Genomic DNA, 22,828 nt, shown 5'->3' on the forward strand with positions numbered 1-22,828 from the left:
TGCTCCTAGTTATAGTTCCCTGTATGCGGGGATCGCGGGCATCCGGGGGGAACTTAGCCGTCCCCAACTCCCCGCGATTGACAACCGTCATTCGATAGCGTTTTGGGGTTAATTTGTTTTGTTTTAAGAAAACATTGAATTTAAAAGAGCCATTTTAATAAATCTTAGTTACATTGCAAGGTCAAATTCTCAAAATCAGATGGAGATATCTACAAGAATCACATTGAACTATCGGCAATGAAACCAGCCGACCCCGAGTCTTGAATAGACGTTGGCACCAGAATGTAAACATATATCCGTGAACCCTTATTCAAACACTGATCTCTCATAGCTTTATAACCAAGCTCACAGTGTCTCTACAACCTAACGAGATCATCTCTACATACTATTCCAGTGGGAAACAAACCTTCATTATCCCCTTGACATTCATAAACATCAACGATACCAAAGATTCCCAGACAATGCCAGCCAGAAAGCACAAAATCTAATGATTCTTGTCATTGAGTGCGGAGTAGCCTATATCGATGTAAAGATCGAGTGGCCTCAGAGTATGCTCAAGGTCATCACCTCGAAGAAGGAACCAGCCAAGGTCGTAGCCTCATACCACAATTGAACCGGCGACGTGGCATGGACCAGTCAGAAATTGAAGGAGAAATTCGCGGCAGCAGATAATTTCGGCGCTACGTTATCGACAATATATCCTAGTATTTCCCACTTTCAGAAATGCTGATGTCCGCACAAACATCATCAGACTGGGCATCAAGGCCCCTACAATCGAGGACTGCTATGGGCTCGGCCTGTTTGTGCGCAATTGCAAGAAAGAGCACCCCAAGCCTCTCCTGGCTGTTGGTATGAATATGAATGGACAGCTCTCTCGGATTACCTCGCCGATCTCGCTCGTCATTCATCCACTTATTCACTCTCCTTCGGCGCCTGGTCAGTTTAACTTGGCTCAAGTGCATCAGGCCCGCTACTTTATGGACCAGACTCCGAGGAAGGAATTATTGGTGATTGGGGAGGTATCCATAGCCGAGAAGGCGAAACGCGGTCTTAAAGCGGGGTTTGCGGAACTGGGATATCCTCATGTATGTAGTGTCAATTGGACCAAACAGGGGGAGGGAATAACGATTTTCGAATCACCCGATCTCGCATCTTCATCTTTGGTGGATGTTGTTGCTGCTGGGGTTACGCGATGCACTGGGAGACCTGCGCCTCTATTGGTCTATTGGTTAAGGAGGAGAATCTTTGGTAATTATGGGATCTTTTGTATTGGACATATCACTTGAAAGATCGTAAATCAAGGGTTGTTTGGATATGTATACAACAATAAGTTGCAGAAGCAGCTTTTATACACTGGTAGCTAGCGATTAGCGTACTGACTAGAACCCCGGTCTATGTATTTTCAAGAAAAGGTACTGTGATAGAGGGCAAAATATGTATGAGGTTCTCTTATGCGAAAGAATTCTTAGGTATCTTCATCTTTCTTGCTTTTTCTTCCTTTTTCCGATATAGCCCTAAGCTAACACCAGTTCTAGGCTGTGATCACCGAGACCCCGAGGCTAAGTTCTCAACCGATGATATTCGAATACTACCTTCTTCACATATATCTACTTGTAAAAGCCATCGATGTATATAACTTGCTTAGACAACCCAGGCCAGGGAATCAACTTTCCAATACTACCACAGCACCAAAACCACCAAACCCCCTCCCTCAATCCCTCCACAATGAACTCACAAATAAGTCTCAACGACACCCTCAAAGAATCCTACAACCACGGCACATCCTTCACGACATCCTCAATGCACAAGCTTCCCCAAAAAGCCTTCCTATTCGGCCATCCAATCTCCCACTCCCTAGCCCCCCTTCTCCACAAAATCCTCTTCCAAAGCGTCTCCCTCCCATGGGCATTCTCTCTCGTCGAAACGCAAGACATATCCAGATTCCTCCCAGCCCTCTACCAGCCCAACACCATCGGCTGCGCAGTCACAATGCCCTACAAAGTCTCCCTGATGAGCGCCGTCGACTGCGTAACAGACGAAAGCCGCACAATCGGCGCCATGAACACGGTCTTCCGCCGCACAGCACCAGACGGACGCACCATAAATATCGGCACGAACACCGACTGCATCGGTATCCGCGAGGCATTCCTCTACAACTACCCTGGCATTCTGGCTGAGAGCACGGGCAAGCCGGCGCTGGTTATCGGCGGTGGTGGGGCGTGTCGGGCGGCGGTTTATGCGCTGTGGAAGTGGATGGGGGCTAGTAGGATTTATATGGTTAATAGGGTTGAGAGTGAGGTGAGGGCTATCATGGGGTCATTTCGGGATGTTGGGTTTGGCGGGGACTTGGTTTGGATTGGGTCTGTTGAGATGGCGGAGGGTTTGGAGGGGCCGGTGGTGGTTGTTGGGACGGTTCCTGATGTGGTGCCGGTAGAGGAGGGGGAAATCTTGGCTAGGAGGATTGTGGAGGTGTTTTTGGGGAAGGAGAGGAAAGGGTTTGTTCTTGAGATGTGCTATCATCCCAAGCCCAGGACGGAGTTTTTTGCTCTCTGCCAGAAGGCTGGGTGGGAGGTGCTCTGTGGTACTGAGGCGATGATCTGGCAGGGTATTGCGCAGCAGATTCTTTGGACGGAGTTGCCTTTTGGGATGTTTGATCTGAAGGAGGCTGCTCAGAGGGTTACTGACATGGTTCAAAGTCACTAGAAGCTATGCTTCTGCTGTTTAGATGTACGAGATGCAATGATATAGAGGACAGAACAGGTAGACTCTTAAGCAATTATAGGCACCTCTGAGGATTCATCAGCTTTCCAAGAGTGTCAAGATATAGTCCCCTCTCGCATTATCCTAAACCGACTCCATGATATTTCACTGAACTTTGGACACCACAAAACCAGTTGAAGAAAAGTAGTTCAGCAATATTTTGAACATCAAATTCGAATTCAAACACCAGCAATAAACTTTGGTCAACGAGACGCCTGATTTCTATCAAATTGGCCCTTTTCTAACCTAACAAAAAACCTCAACTAGGGCTCCCAGATGCACGGTTAAGCCCAGCACCCACTAGAAGAAACATTCTAAATTAAGACAGTTACGCAATGGCAAACCCACTCTTAATAACGCCCAAAGCAGCTAAATTATTGTTATCAGTCCAAAAGCGCCGCACCAGTCGATATCCGGATATGGTTACACAGCCCCCGAAACCCACCTGGGCAGCTCCATGGACCCTGTGTCCAGTGGCCCTGTACAATTTCGTCCGGCCAGACTCCCGTCCCACTGCCTTGCTGGGGTTGAGCATGACCATGTTTCCAATATCTAATGAATACAATAATATCGAAGATAATGTTGGTGTGAACAAGACAGGACTGGTCAGGTCGAGGTATAACGGAAGGTTTTATTGGACTAACTACATTAAGTGCACTAAATGCTAGTATGTACATACGATGTAGAGTCAAGGTTTACTTTGCGCAAGCACTAGCCAAAGAACAAGAGAAGCCTGTAAGGCAGCAAATTAAAGACGCAAATTGCTGTATGAATTTATATTTAGCTTTTCGTTCGAATTTCCGTGAAACCTATCTTCCTACCATCCGTCTTACAGCGCACCAACAACAAAAACAAGATCAAAAAATATAAAAAAAGAATACCAATCATGACACGTCCAATCATGACACGTCGTATCGAAGAGCGGAGCTCATTAATCGAATTTCCCGATCATTCCGGGTTAGTATCTATGTGCAGCGGTGGAAACAAACAAAGGAAAAGTATTGAACCAAGCACACCCTGTGCTAGGAATAAAGTTGTAAAGTAGAATAAGCAAAGCAGAGCAGACCCCCAGGCCCTCCAGGGCTAGTTCTACTACATATTGAGACAGATGACATAACGTAACATACGCCACAGGTGCAGGATGCAACACGCCATCCACAGCAACCCTAAAGCGCCGGTGAAAAAAGAAAGCAGAAAACAAAACACGCACCCCGGTCCCCAGACGCCGTGCAGTGGCTGAGTGTAAGCACACGCAGGCCTGGTGACACAATCTCAATGGAGATGGAGGCCCGAAAACCGAAAAACCGGAGATGCATATGCAGTAAGCACGTGCAACGTGCATATGGGAATGGAACGTCTTCGCTGCTCCCGAGATCCGAGTTGGACGAGTGGAACAAGGCGGGCCTTGGGATGGAAGGGAAGATGATTGGGTAAATTGCTGGCTTGCAGCATGTGTATAGACAAGAAAGAATGTATTGGGAAGCAATAAATGAATAAAAGATAAATTGAACGCCCCGCCTCTGTTGGATTGCGTATTGCATAGTGCATAGTGCATATTGAGTGTTGAGTATTGGTTAATGTGTAATGTGTAATGAGTAATAAGATAGATAAAGATCAAAAGATAGAGAGAAGGCGTGGGCTGTCATATATCGTATTTCGTGGTTTTCATGCAAGGGGATCAATGGACGGGTTGGCGTCTGTCGACGGGACGATAGTCTTTCTCGTATGCATAAGTATACCTAGGCGCAGCATCGATATACTCTACATCCGGATGGCGAGGCGTACGTGAAGAACGCGGCTCCACGCGCGAGGGTTCCACCGAGTATGCGTGATAGGTACTGCTTCGCTTTGGGGTTGCGCGGACAGGAGCCGGGCGCTCGCGCTCTGGGGATCTTGAGGAGCGGTACTTTGAAGACTTTGGTTCGACGACGACGCGACTTGGCTCCTTGGTGACCGTGTAGCGGGTTGGGGTCTTGGGGGATGTGCCTCGGGGGAGCGCTTCGGTGGTGGTGGGACTGGAATAGCCTGAGTCGTTGCGATCGCGCACTCTAGAAGATCGGGATGGCATGGGCTCGTGTGCCATTTGGTAGAGAGGTGAGTCGCGCTCGCGCTCGCGCTCGCGATCGCGACTGTCGCGACTGTCCCGTTTTGGGCGTACATAGCCCACTGGTGTGGTATGGGAACGGGTGTTGAGGAACGGGCGGAGAGTTGCTTTGATGCCGGGGGATGTTGTGGAGGTTGACATCTTTGCTGGCTTTGCCTCGTATGTTCGTGGTGAGTCCCGAGATGAGTCCAGTTTCTCGTAGGAATTGTTGCGCGATGAGGAACGATGGCGGGATCGTCTTTCGGGTCGCGGCCCGGAGGACTCGGGTTCCGTTGAATCGTAACCACGGTATGAACGCGGAGACTTGGAGGGCCCGCCCTTGGATGCGATGTAATCCTCCGCTTTGAAGGACTGGCTGTCAATCTTTGATTTCCAGTGATCGGACAGGTCACCATCTTCGTAGCGGCTTTCGCGACGACGTGAGGACTCTGTGGGTCGGGATCGCGATTCGCGCTCTCGTTGGGGTGTGGTGCTGGTTCGCTTGAAGTACATATTATATTGCGGGACACTGGAATCAGAGGAATAGTCATCAGATCCGTAAGTGTCGTAAGTACCGAATTTGGCCTCGGTCTGTCGTCGTCTCTCCTGATCGCGTGTCTTTGCCCGATCGGAATGTGTTGCCTTGACACTTTCCCGTTGCTCCTTCGCGGCATGGTGGGTGCTCGTCGGTGTACGGGTCTTCTTCTTCTCATCTGTGGGTGCTTTGGCCTTGGGGCGGGTGCCAAACTCATCGTATTTGCGGGACATTGAACGGGGCTCATCTGTAAATCGCATAGTTTCTTCAAAGATGAAATCCATTGGGACTCTCTCCTCCACGATGTAACCATTGCGGTATTCGCGATTGCTGGATCCACTTCCTCGTGGCGAGCTATAGGGAGAAGAGTCGGTCCGTTTGCTCAACATCTCGCGTTTCATTTCAGCCATCTTGACTTTCATATCATATTTGGCCCGACGACCCTCATCTGAAAGCAATTCGTAGGCTTGTTGGACTTTCTGGAACTCATCTTGGGCCGCATTGCGTTGTGACTCGTCTTGAATCTTGTCTGGGTGACACTTGAGGACCCGTTTTCGATGGGAGGCTCTGATCTCGGCGATTGTGGCATCCTTGGCGACACCAAGTACACCATATGGGTCTATATCTGGAATTGAAGAGGACATTGGTAAGGGTGATTCAACCAATGAGTTGAATTGAATTGATGTGATGTGATGTGAAAAAGAGAGAGAAATTGGAGGGGGGAAAGAGGCGGTGGGAGGCGTATATGGGGAATGTCAACAACTTGACGTTGACGTAGTAAGTAATGCCACACAGATGCATCCAGAATGAACTGGAGACAATTACAAAGATATAATGGTGAACAGGAGATTGTCGAACATCTAACAAGGCCGGTTTGCCGTTTAAAAAAACAGACACAGTAATGGGACAATGGAATCTGCGCCGAATCAGCCGGACTGTCAGGGGCGAAACTGCGCCACAAATTTCTAGGGGGTTTTTTCAGACAGGACGTTATAAAGAGGTGGCTTAGTAAAGAAAAAAAGAAGGATGTGGTTCAAGGGTTTAATATAGAAAGGAATGTAGTAGAGTTCCCGAGTTGGTTTTGAATAATATAGAGTAATGGTGAATGAGGGAATGGTAATATACCCTAGATCAGTGTAATCTTTGAGTATAACTTCACCAGAGCATTTTCATGATGCCCAACCCTCTTAATACATGAAAAACATGAAAACGTGAAAAAACATGATAATTATAATAAAATATAATAAAATATAATACAAAACTAATAAATTATAAATTATCACACGGCAAAGCACTCACTTACACCGGTCCTTTGCAGTATTTTACTAGGCCGTGCACTTTATCCGATTCGTTGATATGTGTGAACCAATCAACCTACGTCGAGTCTAAGGGATTCTATTGGTGACCGATTTAACACGAGGACTAACCCTCCATTCCTAAGGGGGTTATGCATTATTCTGTATGGCTGATCGGTTCCCCCCTCTCTTGGAAGGTCGTCATATCTGCTCATTTTACTGATTCGCAACCTGTACCCGTCTCAATCAAGAAGTCGGCCCTGCAGCTAATTACTAGTACCATCATCCCCAACTTTACTCTCATTGCCATGTATCCTCTAGGCGTTCTTTTTGGTTCGCCTCTCTGGTTTTTGATTTTTCGCCTTGTCCGAAACACTCACTATGTTCAGTAAGATTCAGTTTGCCTCTGTCACTTGTTCAACTAGATACTTGTTCTCAGATGTATAATAGGGTCTTGGTACTATACAGTGAGGTACTGTTCCATGGTCTATCCCCCATTCTACCCGGGATTACCGTAGACACCTTAATTCCTTATATTAAGGAAAATCTATATTTAGTATTTAGCTATACTATTTTCTACTGTGTTCTCTAATTCTCTTACTCACTATTACACATTCCTTATTACCTAGGTGTTTCTTATTATTCCTATTATTTCCAATATTCAAATCGTATGCATCTTCCGGTCTCAAGTTTCTTAGTATCAATTTTCAGGCATTCATTCTCACCCAACAGTTCATCATTTGTCCCACAATGGATCCATTATCCAACGTGTCTTTGAACCCACACCCGAAACTATCTCTTCCTTTCGATACGTTGTACCAATTGAACATGAGACCATTGCACCACCCAGAGACTAACCTAGGTATTGTACGCTATTGTATCTCCTACTAACTTACTACGAAACTTCTCTCCGGACCCATGTCATCTGGACCCAGTCTGCGCTCCGCGCGGCGCAGAAATATCCAGTTCTTATGCACCTGATGCGCAGCCCCGATCATGACAAGTCTATTGGAAAATACATGTATGCAAGTGCCGAGGGATTTTATCGCCGTGTCAGCATCGGTCTGACTAGTACAATCAATTATTGTCTTACAAAGTACAGCATAAACTCCGCAACCCCGATATACTTCTTACTTAGTTTCATATACTAATTAATTAGTAATATGCCCAGGTGTACGGCGCAGTGAATGCTGAGGTTGATTGTCTCACGCCCGTAAAACTAGAAGCGATCCGTTGGCTGAGAATCCTTCGCGAATTTCGCCTCACTAGGGCTCATGGACGATTTGATGATTTGTTTCGCTCTCTTGCACTCACTTCAGCTTCAGGGCTGCTCCAGGGCTGCCTTCTCTCCAAATTTGTCATTTGACTTATCCGTGCGTGATAGGATAGCGATTGCCCACTGGATTTCCCAAAACAAATACCGACCTTCCCATCTTTCCAACTAGACCGCACCAGCCGAATCCATAATGCTCCGATCCCATCAGCTCGCCTTGTAATGTCACACAAGACCTCCCTTGCCGAAACACTGGGTTGTAACCTTATACGCTTAACATGATCTACCTCTTCCTGGAGAGTCACGCAACCCCGCCAGGACCGGGGTCGGTGAATTCGGGATTGGACGTTATCTACTAGTTATAGAGGAGTAGCACCAAAGGTTGTACTATGTGACAGGGTCAAAGGATGTATACTATATACGGAGTAGATTATAGATTAGCTCGGGAGTGAGGAACAGGAGTAAGGGAGATAATAATTACATATATGAAAGTCCTGACCAAGCCATGTCCTCGGAAAGGGTTGGGTGCAGGTTTGCCGTGAACAAGAACAAGAAATGCAAATTACATGCAGGTGCCTGCAATAATGATGTCTACTATTATCTCCTCGAATCCGTACCTTTGCAATAATACTGCGTACTATTGCATACGCCGGCCCAGACCACTCAGCCCAGCCACTAAGCGTCTTCTAGAAAGGAATGCGACGGGCCAAGAAACCAGATCAGCCTGCGCATGTGTTTCCCACGAGGACTGAGTGTTTGTGGTTTGTGTTTGTGTACTCTTTCTTCAGGGATTTTTTTTGGACACAAACATGAACATTCAAGGTTAATACATGATTAGCCTTGCATGGTCACATCGTCGAGTGATAGGCGTTCTGGTAGTGGTTGGTGATTGATTGTGCTTCGGCCCAGATCCCATCCACTTAGAGGTCGTTTAGAAGCGCTGGGGGTTTCAGGACGTTTTAAGTTTTGAAGATGGGATCCTCGTTGCAGTTTTCCAGATGACTTGTATGTTTCTTAGGGTCTTGCACTAAACAGGGCTCTGTGATATTTCAGATGTGATTGTCCATACAAATTATGGCTAGTCAGATGAGTTGATACATCTTATGCGGGGTATACATGAGGGGGATGTTCGTGTTTGGGAGAGGAGAAATTACGTACTACTTTACTATAGCCCTGGAGGTCAACTTGTCTAGAATCACAATTCAAACATTTCTCTTTTCCCCAAAGTTCTTTTGTATGCTTAGAATAGTATAAAACACTGATCTACGTAAATCATGACCTGAAGTACACTTCAGTATGCTCAAGTTACATTCACTCGGAAATGATCGGCCAAGTGACGGAGTCGCCCACCCACTATAACGGAGAATGATGTAAGCTAGACAATCTGACAGCACTAAGATCGTGCGTCAAGTCACTAGCCGACCAATGTTAAAGTCGAGATGCAGCAAAGCGCCCAACCACCGTCGTTAGAAGGGCCAAAGCTCCACAAGTCACTACATGTCCTCGAATGGTAGGTACCATCTGGCGTCAAGCCACAATGCATCGCCGAAGTCAAGGGAAAGATTGCCGTTTCGATCGGTTCGGCCGTCGGAACGAAAACAAATCCTGATTCATTGGGGAAATCTACCGAGGCACCAGATTGGGAAATCATCCGTTCGCGACCGCGTGGTCGGCCTGCCACACGGGTAAATCCAGGTTCACGACAATCGGCGCATTGAACCTTTTGCCACCACGATGTGGCCAACTGGTTGCCACGACAGCGGCGTTGACGATGCAAGATTCCCTTCTGAGAGTTTGCAAGTCGTGATCGAAATCAAGGTGGATAGGCGCGCTCAGGCACGGCTGATCGCTCGGCGAATTTGGTGTTTGTGGACTTGCCTCTTCAGGAACTGTTGCAGGTGAGTCTGACCCCACCCCCAGCAAGACCGATGACATCGTTAAACTCTTCACTGTCATATCATGTCTATAGTGCGGGTGTGAAAATCCCTCGTTATCCAGTCGTTGATCGCGGTTGCCGGTCAGGTCGATCAGGCTTTGCTTTCTGCTACCCACGGACGGCAGCTTGCCTCGAGTGACACGGTCAACTGAATCGTGCGATTCAAATTTGGTGCTTATTTCTGTTTCTCCTGTAAGCGATCGCCAGCGAACCCTTTCGTATCCTCGTCCTTCATGCACATGGCCGCAAATAGCCAAGTGCGGCCTGATGAGGCTCAAGGCCTTGCGGAGCTCAGTGCATCCTGCGAACGTTCCATTCGGTTTCTGGTCGCAGTGAGAATGTGGTGGCGTGTGCGTGACCACGATATCCGTGTCAAGTGATATCTGCGTCCATAGCCCAGCAGCATCTTCCGAGTCGTATCCAAATGCCCAGTTCCCTTTGAATTGCGAGTAAGGGGACCCAAAGACTTTGAATATTGTGTTGGGCCCGTCTGCACGAGTCAAGCGAACTACAGCAGTCTCGTGGCGAAGGAATACGATTGATGGCGACTCTGTGATAAGTTTCAGACACTGCTGCGTGCTTTCAAGCTGCCGCCCGTGAAAGCTCCGTCCATGCTCTGAATAGAATGACTGGTCTAGTGTGATATCGTGGTTGCCTGTTCTGGTGGTTAGAATAATATCTTAATTCAAATTGTTCCGCAAATATCCGTAAATGTCCGCAAATGAGTTCGTGCACCGTTGCGAAGATAGCACAGCCAATATTGGCCGGGATTAAATCAAGGATGAAAAGGGCGCGTGAGAACCGAGTTGGGAGACTGACCACCAACAATGATCTTGATTTCAAAGTCAGCTTTGGAAATCCAATCTATTGTCTTGCGAAGCTCTTTTAGGCTTCCATTGTTAGTCAAATCGCCCGCATGTATCAGGACATCCCCTGCTGGGAGTTTGAAGCCTGCTTCGGAGGGCGTATAGCCATGTGTATCAGAGACGCAAACGAAACGTGTTTTCCGGCGCATGACTACAGATGTAGAGAAAATGCCTTCCTCGACAGGTCATGCTAGGGAGAGCAATTTGGGTTGTAGTATTTGATTGCAGCGTAGACAGCGCAGGCGGCACAGATAGCACAGGTTAATAGTGTGAGTTGAACATGAGGGGGGTGTTGGGTTTGACTATTTCTGCGGCGCAGGTACTTTAGGTAAAGAAAAACAACGGGCATCCATGCGTGCCTAGGTGCCCGGGTGTCCAGGTGTCAGGAATGGATTAGTCATAATTGGACCCAATCTTTGATCAACTTAGATCTAACAATTGCATGGAGATGAAGAAGATAAGATAGACTTGTTCAGCGTTAGTACAATTGTCCTTGATATACGTGAAGAATGAAGTGGTGAAACTAAATCCAAAGCAATCCAAAGCATGTTTCTATCCCCTATATACCTATTACTACATATGTATAGCAATTTGCCAACTCTGACGACACATGAATAGATCTCTCCGGTATACTTCTAGAACCACAACATCAGCCCTAAACCAATGCCCTAACGGCAAATCGATTGTGGCGCACAAGTGAAAAATATAATATTACATAATACGACCAAAGGCGGAGTTGTGCGACAGATAACACGTGATCAGACCAGCATATGATTGGTCAGGATTAGGGCTGGGACCCTTGCCACTAACACGAAGCAGGCCTCCCTCGCTTAACCCATAATCGACGAGCCATCCGACTTCGTTGTGTGCGTTGACCTGACACCCACGACAACAACCGCCGACAACATCCATCCCCCGGGACATTAGATCACCAGGATGTCCTCTTTCGAATCAGTGGTGCGTTGAACCTCACGACATGGAGTACCGCCACTCCCACCGTCAAATCCGTCCAACTAGAAACTTTGTCGCTGACTTGAATCTTTTGAAATAGGTCGTCATCGACGGCAAGGGACACCTCCTCGGTCGTCTGGCCAGCACTGTCGCCAAGCAGCTGCTTAACGGTCAGAAGATCGTTGTTGTGAGATGTGAGGCCCTCAACATCTCCGGCGAGTTCTTCCGTGCGAAGCGTACGTTCAACCCCCTCTCCAACATTTTCTCTGTGATTTTGGGACTGCGATCAGTGGATGAAGGAAAAAACGACAAAGCAAAAAGATAGAGAACCGAAACCACTGGCCGTCGGGAGGAAAGCAAATTTTTGGGATATATCAGAAATACTGACTCAATTCCCGATATATAGTCAAGTACCACGCCTACCTTCGCAAGATGACTCGTTTCAACCCCACCCGTGGTGGTCCCTTCCACTTCCGCGCTCCTTCCCGCATCCTTTACAAGGCCATCCGCGGCATGATTCCCCACAAGACCGCCCGTGGTGCCGCCGCTATGGAGCGCCTCAAGGTCTTCGAGGGTGTCCCCCCTCCCTACGACAAGAAGAAGCGTGTTGTCGTTCCCCAGGCTCTCCGTATCCTGCGTCTCCGCCCCGGCCGCAAGTACTGCACCGTTGGCCGTCTCAGCCACGAGGTTGGCTGGAAGTACCAGGATGTTGTTTCCAGGTATGTGAACTGCCTGAAAGGATCACTGAGTGATTCAATATCTATGATTCTATGTACAAATTCTAATCTCATTTATACAGACTCGAGGAGCGCCGAAAGGTCAAGAGCAAGGCTTACTACGAGCGCAAGAAGGCCGCTCGTCGCAACCTTGCCAAGGCGGAGCAGGGAGCGAACGTGGACAGCAAGACCAAGACCCAGCTTGCTCAGTATGGCTACTAGATACCTTTAGCGCGGCTGGTTGTTGTGTCGAGCGATGGTTCTGGGATGGGATCGCGGACGGTTTTCAGCGGATTTGAACGGCACGCCGACCGACCTTTTTCTGCGGCCCGGTCTCCAACCTCATGAATACCACTTGCTTGTGACGCACATGATGGCTCGGGAACTGGGGTCTTCGGAATTTTCCAAAAGTCGAAAAAAACGGAGTCTGGGATTAAAGGTTCAAAATAGCTGGCCGTTGACTCGCGCCGTGGCGGTTTAATCCAAAGAAGCAATTTTCAAGAGTTCAACATGATTCTTATGATCAAAAAATACTTTGACCTACCTTTTTTCAAACTTGCATATTCGGGTAGTCTGCCATTGTAGTTTTGGCTAGAGCATTTCTACCTTAGACTTTGCTATAAACTGCTACACTAAGTATAATCATCCAAGTTTTATTGACTGCCTAGGTGTCAATTGACCCATTGTTAATTTCACCAATTACTCCATAGGGATTAACACCACTCCCCTCAGGGCTGCACTGCTAGATGATTCTGCATTTCCGTGGGGTGAGTCCTTCACGTCAGGGGGTTATCCCCACACACAAGTCCAATTCAAATCAATTCCATACCCAACAAGAACCAAGATGATAAACCCCCAAAATTGAAGCCGTAATCCATCCTTTAGTCCGAATACCCCATTAGCCGTCGTACCATGACTAATGAGCGGAACCGATTATGTAGTCTGTGTCACCCAACACAAAATACAAATTTTAAGTATCTTTTGTATGTGGTTTATATATGAAAGATACTTTTTAAACATCTTCGAATATCTTATAATACAAAGTAGACATAAGTAAATACATTAGGCTATCATTATATTAGTTATACTATAACTTTAATTATATCAGTTCTAGAGCATAAAAATAAGCAGTGTTATAATTCTCAAAAGTAGACAATTTTCGGAGGCTCTTTTTGACCTTCCAAAATGAAATATTGAAGCGTACCTATATATTAGGATAAAATCGATATTTGATAGGTCGAAAGATAAAAGGAAGGCTACTTTAATATTATAGACTCATTTAATTACTCTACTTTGATTTGTATCATAAGATATTCGAGGATGTTTGATACATATCTTTTACATATGAAACACATACAAAAGATACCCAAAATGTGCATTTTGTGTTGGGTGAAGATTTTGTGTTGGGTGACACAAACCCAAAGGGCGGTCTAAGAGGACGGCTAGCTCCCGAATCCCCGCTTGTGATCCGCTGGTATAGCCTAGGTTAACCGCATTAGTAAAATGGCTTCATCCCCGCATTTCTCCAACTTGGAGAGTCAGCCTGTACCCCTTCAATCCCTTGATCTTGATCTTAATCTCGACATATCTTGATACATCTTTGCTGTGTAACACTTGCAACACGTTTTTGTGACTCGATATTGCGTAGCATGTCTGGCGTCAAGTCTCGGCTATCAGGTCTCCTTGGCCACATTGGCGGCGCTTCTTCGTCTCCGACCTTTGAGCACAGAATCAATCATCATACGTTGTCACCTACCTTCTTTCTACCCCGTGCTGCGGCAATTGAACCCAACGTGAGCTTCGTATTCACTGGTATATACTCGTTTGTTGGTGTCTGACAAGGCTTACACAGGCCGAGGCTATTTACCATGTAACCGCCAACAACAAGGTCCTGCGCAGGACTTACGGTGAAACTGCGGACAGAGCCAGAGGTCTGGCGTACTACATCAAGAAGCATGGGTTCACCAGAGTGGGAATTCTCTGTCCCAATACCCCAGCTTTCCTCGAGTCGATCTTCGCAATTGCTGCTGCTGCTGCTGTCAATGTCGGTAAGGGAATTGCGTATATGTTGAACAATGTTTTGATTCGTCTGACCAATTTACAGCTGTGAATTATCGTCTCAAGCAAGAAGATATTGCTTACATATTTGACCACGGTGATGCACAGGTCATCATCGTCGATGCAGAATTTGTTCCCCTTTTGGAGACTTATCGATCCCAACACCCTCATATTCCGATCATTGTAGATACCGACATCGATGCAACCGAGGGAGAGTTGACGGGTCCCTTTGACCATGCAGTCTTGGAGGGGTTGAGGCATGACTTGGAGACCGGTGCTCAGGGCTGGCAAGGCCTTGAGACCCAAGCCGTTGATGAGGAGTCTACCCTTGCATTGGCATATACCAGTGGGACAACAGCTCGACCCAAGGGTGTCGAGTTCAGCCACCGTGGCGCTTATCTGGCGACTTTGGCGAATGTGATCGAATCCGGCCTCAACTACGACAATGGACGTGCTCGCTATCTTTGGACACTGCCGATGTTCCATGCCATGGGTTCGTACATACCTGATTAATTTCGAGAGAGACAAAGAAAAGTAACCCTGACGCTTTGATATATATAGGATGGACATTCCCATGGGCAGTTACAGCGGTTCGTGGAACCCATTACTGCTTACGCAAGATAGACTACCCCGAGATCTGGAGATTGCTAAAAGAAGAACATATCACTCATTTCAACGCCGCACCTACTGTGAATACATTACTTTGCAATGCCAAAGAGGCAGAAAAGCTGCCCGAACCTGTCCGCGTCACAGTGGCAGCAAGCCCGCCCACGCCTCATCTTTTTGAACAAATGACAAACCTCAACTTGCATCCTGTACATGTTTACGGAATGACCGAGACGTACGGTCCAATCACCAAGGGTTACCACTTGCCAGAATGGGACACTATTGATCTCAAGGAGAAGTACAAGAAAATGGCCCGCCAAGGCCATGGTTTCATTACAAGTCTTCCTGCACGGGTCATCAAGACAGAAGTACCCGAGGGGATTATTGCCGATGTTCGCAGGGATGGTCAGGAAATCGGGGAGATAGTCTTTGTCGGGAACATTTGTGCTCGGGGATACTATAAAGACCCCGAGGCAACTCGCAAACTTTTTGCAGGAGGAGTATTGCACTCTGGAGACCTGGCTGTGTGGCATCCTGATGGAGCGATTCAGATCCTCGATCGTGCAAAGGATATCATCATCAGTGGTACGTTTTCTGGCAAGGTAGCCTTAAACAGGAGCATCGAATTGCTAATAGGACCCAGGTGGCGAAAATATATCCTCCGTAGCGCTCGAGTCTATGCTGGTCACGCATCCTGACATTTTGGAAGCTGGTGTTGTCTCAGTTCCTGACTCCCATTGGGGCGAACGACCCAAGGCTTTTGTCACAGTCAAACCGGGCAAGAGCCTGGAAGGTTCTGAAGTGATCACCTGGGCCCGGAATGCCAGCGGCATCAGCAAGTTTATGATTCCCCGAGAGGTGGAAGTGGTGCCAGAGCTTCCCAAGACTAGCACTGGTAAGATTCGGAAGAATATTCTCCGTGACTGGGTGAAGGGCCGAACTGAAGCATAGAGAGAATTGGGCTCAGGATAAAGAAAAGAGACTTTCAAGATGTAGATGGCTAGATATTCAAAATACAAAAAGAGATTTCTGGAAGAATTCAGGCAACTTCTCTGCATTCCAATGAGGTCAGATGTCTGGTATTTCTGTAGATCGATCGTAGATCAAGCACGAGGTCAAGTCAAGCGACCTGGCTGGGTTTCGCCTGTACAAGTATTCACTCTCAATGTACCAGTGTTGTTCTCCAATAGCCTTATATCTGCTTTTTATAGCTTGCCTAATATCTCCTCCTTACGTATATGGAGTGAGTAGTACGTACTAGAAATCCAGACCCTTCAGGGCTCCCTCTTATCAAACGATAAGCAGTTGCTTGGCACGGACTCCGCCTGTGAAACCCGGCCCCATTGCCTCATCCCCCTCCATTACCGCCTTCATCCCTTCACGGTTTCTTGCATTGGGGCTCTTGAAGTCGCATCTGATTCCAGGGGGCGCTTGAGTATTATGACCTGGATTTGTCACTAAACTTTATCTTGAACCCGACCCGTTTCCATCTCCCTTTTACGCGCCGCGACTTCACGGCTTACATCTCTCGTCTCGTGCATCCATAACCTTCCACACCATCGCAAACCATATCCATCTCAACTACAACTAAGAAAGAGTCTTGGAACAGTCCACCGAGGACTGGCTGCATTTGTGGACCGGACTTGTCTGACCAAGCCCTTCACATGCACCCACCATCCATGCATGTTTCTCCCACGAAGTTATGAGATTTCAACCGTACAAAAACCCTAAAAGCACCTCGAACCGGCCTACGGATCCCGAAGCATCTCCGGCGACAAAAATGGCTCGCGCACGAGAAATGGGTTGGTCACCGAGCGTGGCCCCTTCCGAAACCTCTGGGTCGACGTCGCCAGAACGTGCTGGCGACGACGACACCGATTTCTTCATGGCCCAAGCCAACGACTCGCAATCCTCCGTCGGCGTGGCTAACTTCCGCGATTCTCGTGTTCGAAATGCACGTTCCGCGCCACTGCCACCCATCGGCCGCCTCCCACCGGAGATCCTGATTTCGATTTTCTCGAAACTGGTTTTGCCCTCGGACATGCTCAACTGCATGCTGGTGTGTCGTGGATGGGCCTCGAACTCCGTGGGGATACTATGGCATCGACCTTCCTGCAACACCTGGAGCAACGTGAAAAGCGTGACGACGTCACTAGGAGAAGAGAATAGCCTTTTCAACTACGCAGACTTGATTAAGCGACTCAACTTGTCTGCTCTGTCGGCTGATGTCAGCGACGGGACGATTGTTGCTTTCAACAAGTGCAAACGGATCGAGCGGTTGACTTTGACGGGTTGCAAGGACCTCACGGATAAGGGCGTCTCGGACTTGGTGGAGGGCAACCGGCATCTGCAGGCACTGGATGTCTCAGAAATAAAACAGCTCACGGACCACACCATAGCTACGGTGTCGAGGGATTGTCCTCGTTTGCAAGGCCTGAATATCACGGGCTGCGTAAGAATCACCGATGACGAATTGCTCGTTGTGTCGCAAAAGTGCCGTCAAATCAAGAGAGTACGTGAATCGCAGACATAGGATTTCGGATGTTGCTTAATGCTAAACTATATAACAGTTGAAACTGAATGGAGTCGTGAGTACCATGGACAAATCGATTATCTCTTTCGCAGAGAATTGTCCTTCTATCTTGGAAATCGACCTGCACGACTGCAAGCTGGTCACCAGCGCAGCTGTGACTCCTTTGCTCACGAAACTTCGACATCTCCGCGAGTTGCGCCTGGCACATTGTGACCAGATCGATGACTCGGCCTTCTTGACACTACCTCCTCTAATGACGTTTGACAGCCTTCGGATTCTCGATCTCACTGCCTGTGAGAACGTCAGGGATGAATCAGTGGAAAAGCTCGTACATGCAGCGCCTCGTCTACGAAATCTCGTACTAGCCAAGTGCCGTTTCATCACAGACCGGTCTGTGATGGCCATTTGCAGGCTAGGAAAGAACTTGCACTATGTTCACCTAGGCCACTGTTCGAATATTTCAGATGCGGCCGTTATCGCCCTCGTCAAGACTTGCAACCGCATTCGATACATCGATCTCGCCTGTTGTAACCGGTTGACCGACCACAGCGTGCAGCAATTGGCTACATTGCCCAAGCTTCGAAGAATTGGATTGGTCAAATGCCAGGCCATCACCGACCTAAGCATACTTGCGTTGGCACGGCCCAGGCTGGGCCATACTCCTTCCGTCAGCAGCCTAGAAAGAGTCCATCTGAGTTACTGCGTGCAATTGAAAATGAAGGCATGTATCTCTCTCTCATATACGCCGAAAAAATTCATACTGACTTGCCTCTCTAGGGTATTCACGCTTTGCTGAATCACTGCCCTCGACTAACCCATCTGAGTTTGACGGGTGTCCAAGAATTTCTCCGGAAAAGCCTCACTGCGTTCTGCCGAGAAGCCCCTCCAGAATTTACACAACAACAGAGAGACGTTTTCTGTGTGTTCAGTGGCGATGGCGTCAACCGCCTCCGAGACTACCTGAACCAACACAAACCCTCATTCCGTGAGGACTCAGAAGCCACGATGTATGACCACGAGGTTGAAGAAGATACAGATGTGGCCGGGTTGATGAACGCGACAGGCATCAACGATGGAGACGAAGATTTCCTCGACATTCCGGTTTGAACACTTGACACGATACCCCCTTTCCTACCCGAAAACGAGCTGAGGCCCACGCATTTGTTTCCTGTTTTTTTCTTTTCAATCTGCGATCTTTGAATGGATCAAAGTGGCGCCCATATTGCTATCCATATGAGCGAAGATCATATTACCTGTTATTGTGGGATTTGCATTAGTACGCTAGCGGTCAATTTTATGTTTAGCTTTGGATTGCATAGAATTCAAACAATTTGATTCTAATCGCTCGTAGCAATTTCCATTTAGAACACAGTGACTTCGCATGAAAGCCTCTGATGTTTGAGGTATTTTGTGTAGCATTGAACTGCAGATCAGCTGTCAGAAGTTCCAAGCTCTCCCCCGCATTTGTCTTAAATTCGACTCCAACTTCGCTTTATCCCTCCACTTCAAGCAGCGCAGGGTCATGGCATCCCACAAGGCCAAGAACCCTCTGGGATTTACCCCATGGCCAGTGACAATCATTACCACGGTTGTGTACCTCGCCCTGATTATTCCACTGCTGGTGATCCACCATAACGTGCCCTCCGCGCCCCAGACAAGCCCCAATGGCCTCAACCTTACAGAAGCATGGCAAGACCTCCAAAGCCTAACCAAAGGCTTTCACCCCTATAACACACATGAGAATGACGAGGTCCGCTCCTGGCTTCTCGAGCGCATCAACGCGATCCAGCAATCCGCCGCATCACCCGCAGCCTTCCGCGACGCGAACCAAGACAAGCCAGACGTGTTCGTCTTCGACGATCTAGTCTCAAACCTGACATCAACAGACAACAATGGAGTCGGCGTCTACTTCGAAGGAAACAACATCCTCGTCTACATCCGCGGCTCAGACGACAAGAAAGAGAACTGGTGGGAGACGCCCGGCAAACAACCCGTCGGCAAGGGGGGCGTGCTGGTAAATGCGCACTACGACAGCGTTTCCACCGGCTACGGCGCAACCGACGACGGAGTGGGCGTCGTCACTTGTCTCCAGCTGGTGAAATACTTCCTGACACCCGGGCATGCGCCGCGGCGCGGCCTGGTCGTCCTCTTCAACAACGGCGAGGAAGACTACTTGAACGGCGCGCGTGCATACAGCCAGCATCCGATGGCGAAATTCGCGCACACGTTCCTCAATCTTGAGGGCGCGGGGGCGGGCGGGCGTGCTACCCTGTTCCGCAGCTCTGATACCGAGGTCACGCAGGCGTATGCGAAGTCGCAGTACCCGTTCGGCTCGGTGTTGAGTGCCAATGGGTTTGAGATGGGTATGATTAGTAGTCAGACAGATTATGTTGTTTTTGATGGCATTCTGGGACTACGGGGGTTGGATGTGGCTTTCTTCGAGCCCAGGGCTAGGTACCATACTGATCAGGATGATGCGCGTCATACTAGCGTCGACTCGCTTTGGCATATGCTTTCTGCTGCTGTTGCGACGACCGAGGAGCTGGTCTCGGATAACACTGATCGGTTCGATGGACATCTTCGTGATGATGGAACTGTGCCTAGTGGCTCGGGTACCCGGGCTGTGTGGTTTGATCTCTTCGGTAGCGCTTTCGCAGTGTTCCGTCTGCACACGCTCTTTGCGTTGTCGGTTACTTTGCTGATTGTGGCGCCGTTGACTCTTCTAGTCACCAGTGTGGTCCTTTCCAAGGCTGATAAGATGTACCTGTTCCGCTCCTCGGTGTATTCTGAGACCAGCGATGACAATGTTTCGCTACGCGGTCTACGAGGCTTCTTCCGCTTTCCGTTTCTGATTGCCATTCCTACATCCGTGACAGTCGGATTGGGCTACCTGGTTACAAAGGTCAACCCTCTGATTGCACACAGCAGCTCATATGCCGTGTGGAGTATGATGATCTCAGCCTGGTTTTTCTTGGCTTGGTTTGTATCTCGCGTCGCAGACTTCGCTCGTCCATCGGCTTTCCACCGGGTCTATACCTGGACTTGGATGTTTGTCTTGACTTGGTCTCTCATGGTGATTGCCACCGTTTATGAACAAGAAGGACTAGCTGGTGGGTATTTCATGCTATTTTACTTTGCGGGAACCTTCTTGGCAACTTGGATTTCATACCTGGAGTTATTCTCTTTGCCTGCGAAGTCTCAGTACGCAAGCCAGTTCGCCGAATCAAGAAGGCCCAGTACCCAGGGGAGTCGACTGGCCCCTTCAGGCGATGAGCACCAGGATGAAGAAGCCGAGGATGAGCCAACTGAATCAACATCTTTGTTGCATGGCGCACACCGTCCCACCTTCGCAAACTATGTTCGTGTTGGCGGAGACCACACGGACGAAGAGGAAGAAGTGAAGGACCCCAACGTGTATGAACATGAGCAGGCGTGGAGTGGCGCACTGCCGCGATGGACATGGGTGTTGCAGCTACTTTTCACTGCTCCGGTGATTCTCATGCTGATCGTGCCGCTGGCTCTTCTGATCACAGCCGCTCTGAACCAAACAGGCCAGGATGGCAGTTCCGCGCTCCCTGTCTATCTCATCACTGCTACCCTCACTGCGCTTCTCTTTGCCCCTACGCTGCCGTTCATTCACCGCTACACATACCACCTGCCTATCTTCTTGCTTCTTGTCTTCATCGGCACGATGATATACAACCTTGTCGCCTTCCCATTCGCAGACTCCAACCGCCTGAAACTATTCTTTTTACAGCAAGTCGATCTTGACACCGGCAATTCTACCGCCTCACTGACCGGCATGCCTCCATTTGTCAATGATGTTGTCTACGGCCTTCCCACAGCAGCAGGACAAGCCGAGACATGCAGCTGGATCACCAGAGGCCATAATAATGTCCAGCGCTGTTCTTGGAGTGCACCACTACCGCGCATCATTCCCAGCATCAACTCTTTAGAGGCCACCGAACTTTCATCCGAATGGGTCTCCTTCGGCATCTCGTATCCAGGCAGTTCTGCCGCTCGTTTCGAGATTTCAGGCCAAAACACGCGCGCCTGCCGCATCGACATGGACAACAACAGCATCAAAACCTTTAGCGTGGCCGGCTCCTCTCCCCCCGACAGCCGCTTCCTCAACCAGTCCCCAGACGGCTTGAAACAAATCCGTCTTTGGAGCCGAACTTGGGAGAACAAGTGGATCGTGGATATCGATTTCTCGAAGCACGACCCCTCCGAAGTAGATGAGACCAATGAGACCGGGGATTCTATCACAGGCCGTATCGTCTGCCTATGGAGCGACAACACCCAAAGCGGCCTCATCCCTGCCCTCGATGAGGTGAAGCAGTTCAGTCCTGCTTGGGTCGCTGTGACTAAGTTCTCGGATGGGTTGGTTGAGGGGTCGCGGAAATTCGAGATCAAGCGGTCTGACTTGGTCTGAGATGTTGAGGTTTTGCTGGACAGGATTCTTTGTGGGTTTTGTTCTGTACTTTTTATCAGCGCTTGGATTTTAGTCTCTCGAATGTGTTGTGCGTGTATGGTTTCATTTGCGGGCTTGTGGATTTGTATCTAGATCGAGGCTTAACATAGTTATCCTTGAGTCATATGCTCGAGTCAATATTCAAGGCAATGAGATTATCAGTTGTATTAATTCTGCTTGCATAATGTCGTGCGCATAGGCGTTTCCTTTCGTGCACTAGGGCTACTATCGTTTCTTTCTTCATGGGCTTATAGGAATGCGACATGATGATCCAAGCTTTATACCCCAGATTAAGATTCCCAATTTGGATCGAGGAGATTGTTAGTGCAATTCGCACAGACAAAGACAGAAATGTGATACTCGACTGATTCAGAATTATGTCAAAGCAGCGGAATCAATGAAGATACCAGAGGAAACCCTGGGCATCGCAAATGCTGCCATCTAGCTATTGCGGGAAAGTAGCGACACAATAATAGCAGAACAAGGGCACCGGAAAAACAAACCAACACCTCTTAGCTATCTGAATCCATCATCTTTACGTATCCACAGGCTTTCTACCGTTGCACCGTGGCGTATTGGCATATGATATCTGCATAACCATATAATTAACACACTGTTGACTTTGACTATATTGAGAATGAACTGATAGATCCCCATTACCTATATAGGCAAATTTCCACCAGCAGTGTCTTGCGACCCTTTGCTTTTACCTGTAGTTCTCATTTCTATTCACAGCCAGGAA

At 48.4% G+C, this 22,828-nt stretch overlaps 8 protein-coding genes across 8 annotated transcripts; 5 read left to right on the top strand and 3 right to left on the bottom strand.

Moving 5' to 3' along the window:
• Positions 1–1,725: 1,725 nt before the first annotated feature.
• On the top strand, positions 1,726–2,703 carry N7529_011512 (shikimate dehydrogenase family protein; the record flags this gene model as incomplete). The annotated part of the gene is made up of 1 exon (XM_057247038.1): positions 1,726–2,703. One exon carries the CDS (start codon positions 1,726–1,728, stop codon positions 2,701–2,703), a length of 978 nt encoding a protein of 325 aa, XP_057092387.1.
• Positions 2,704–4,438: 1,735 nt separating this feature from the next.
• On the bottom strand, positions 4,439–6,022 carry N7529_011513 (J domain-containing protein; the record flags this gene model as incomplete). The annotated part of the gene is made up of 1 exon (XM_057247039.1): positions 4,439–6,022. The coding sequence occupies one exon, from the start codon at positions 6,020–6,022 to the stop codon at positions 4,439–4,441; it is 1,584 nt and encodes a 527-aa protein (XP_057092388.1).
• Positions 6,023–9,593: 3,571 nt separating this feature from the next.
• On the bottom strand, positions 9,594–10,897 carry N7529_011514 (metallophosphatase domain-containing protein; the record flags this gene model as incomplete). The annotated part of the gene is made up of 2 exons (XM_057247040.1): positions 9,594–10,537; positions 10,702–10,897. 2 exons carry the CDS (start codon positions 10,895–10,897, stop codon positions 9,594–9,596), a joined length of 1,140 nt encoding a protein of 379 aa, XP_057092389.1.
• Positions 10,898–11,459: 562 nt separating this feature from the next.
• Positions 11,460–11,672, bottom strand: N7529_011515 (uncharacterized protein; the record flags this gene model as incomplete). The annotated part of the gene is made up of 1 exon (XM_057247041.1): positions 11,460–11,672. One exon carries the CDS (start codon positions 11,670–11,672, stop codon positions 11,460–11,462), a length of 213 nt encoding a protein of 70 aa, XP_057092390.1.
• A 12-nt stretch (positions 11,673–11,684) lies between these two features.
• N7529_011516 (60S ribosomal protein uL13) lies at positions 11,685–12,637 on the top strand (the record flags this gene model as incomplete). The annotated part of the gene is made up of 4 exons (XM_057247042.1): positions 11,685–11,705; positions 11,800–11,935; positions 12,106–12,418; positions 12,499–12,637. The coding sequence occupies 4 exons, from the start codon at positions 11,685–11,687 to the stop codon at positions 12,635–12,637; spliced, it is 609 nt and encodes a 202-aa protein (XP_057092391.1).
• A 1,427-nt stretch (positions 12,638–14,064) lies between these two features.
• Positions 14,065–16,030, top strand: N7529_011517 (putative AMP-binding domain protein; the record flags this gene model as incomplete). The annotated part of the gene is made up of 5 exons (XM_057247043.1): positions 14,065–14,208; positions 14,268–14,463; positions 14,520–14,966; positions 15,035–15,664; positions 15,723–16,030. 5 exons carry the CDS (start codon positions 14,065–14,067, stop codon positions 16,028–16,030), a joined length of 1,725 nt encoding a protein of 574 aa, XP_057092392.1.
• A 751-nt stretch (positions 16,031–16,781) lies between these two features.
• Positions 16,782–18,719, top strand: N7529_011518 (putative ubiquitin ligase complex F-box protein GRR1; the record flags this gene model as incomplete). The annotated part of the gene is made up of 3 exons (XM_057247044.1): positions 16,782–17,591; positions 17,650–18,315; positions 18,390–18,719. The coding sequence occupies 3 exons, from the start codon at positions 16,782–16,784 to the stop codon at positions 18,717–18,719; spliced, it is 1,806 nt and encodes a 601-aa protein (XP_057092393.1).
• Positions 18,720–19,134: 415 nt separating this feature from the next.
• N7529_011519 (M28 family metallopeptidase) lies at positions 19,135–22,047 on the top strand (the record flags this gene model as incomplete). Its single annotated transcript, XM_057247045.1, has 1 exon — positions 19,135–22,047. One exon carries the CDS (start codon positions 19,135–19,137, stop codon positions 22,045–22,047), a length of 2,913 nt encoding a protein of 970 aa, XP_057092394.1.
• Between the last annotated feature and the right edge of the window lie 781 nt (positions 22,048–22,828).

This window comes from Penicillium soppii (genome assembly GCF_028829465.1).
Source record: "Penicillium soppii strain IBT 18220 chromosome Unknown utg000010l, whole genome shotgun sequence".
NCBI lineage: Eukaryota > Fungi > Ascomycota > Eurotiomycetes > Eurotiales > Aspergillaceae > Penicillium > Penicillium soppii.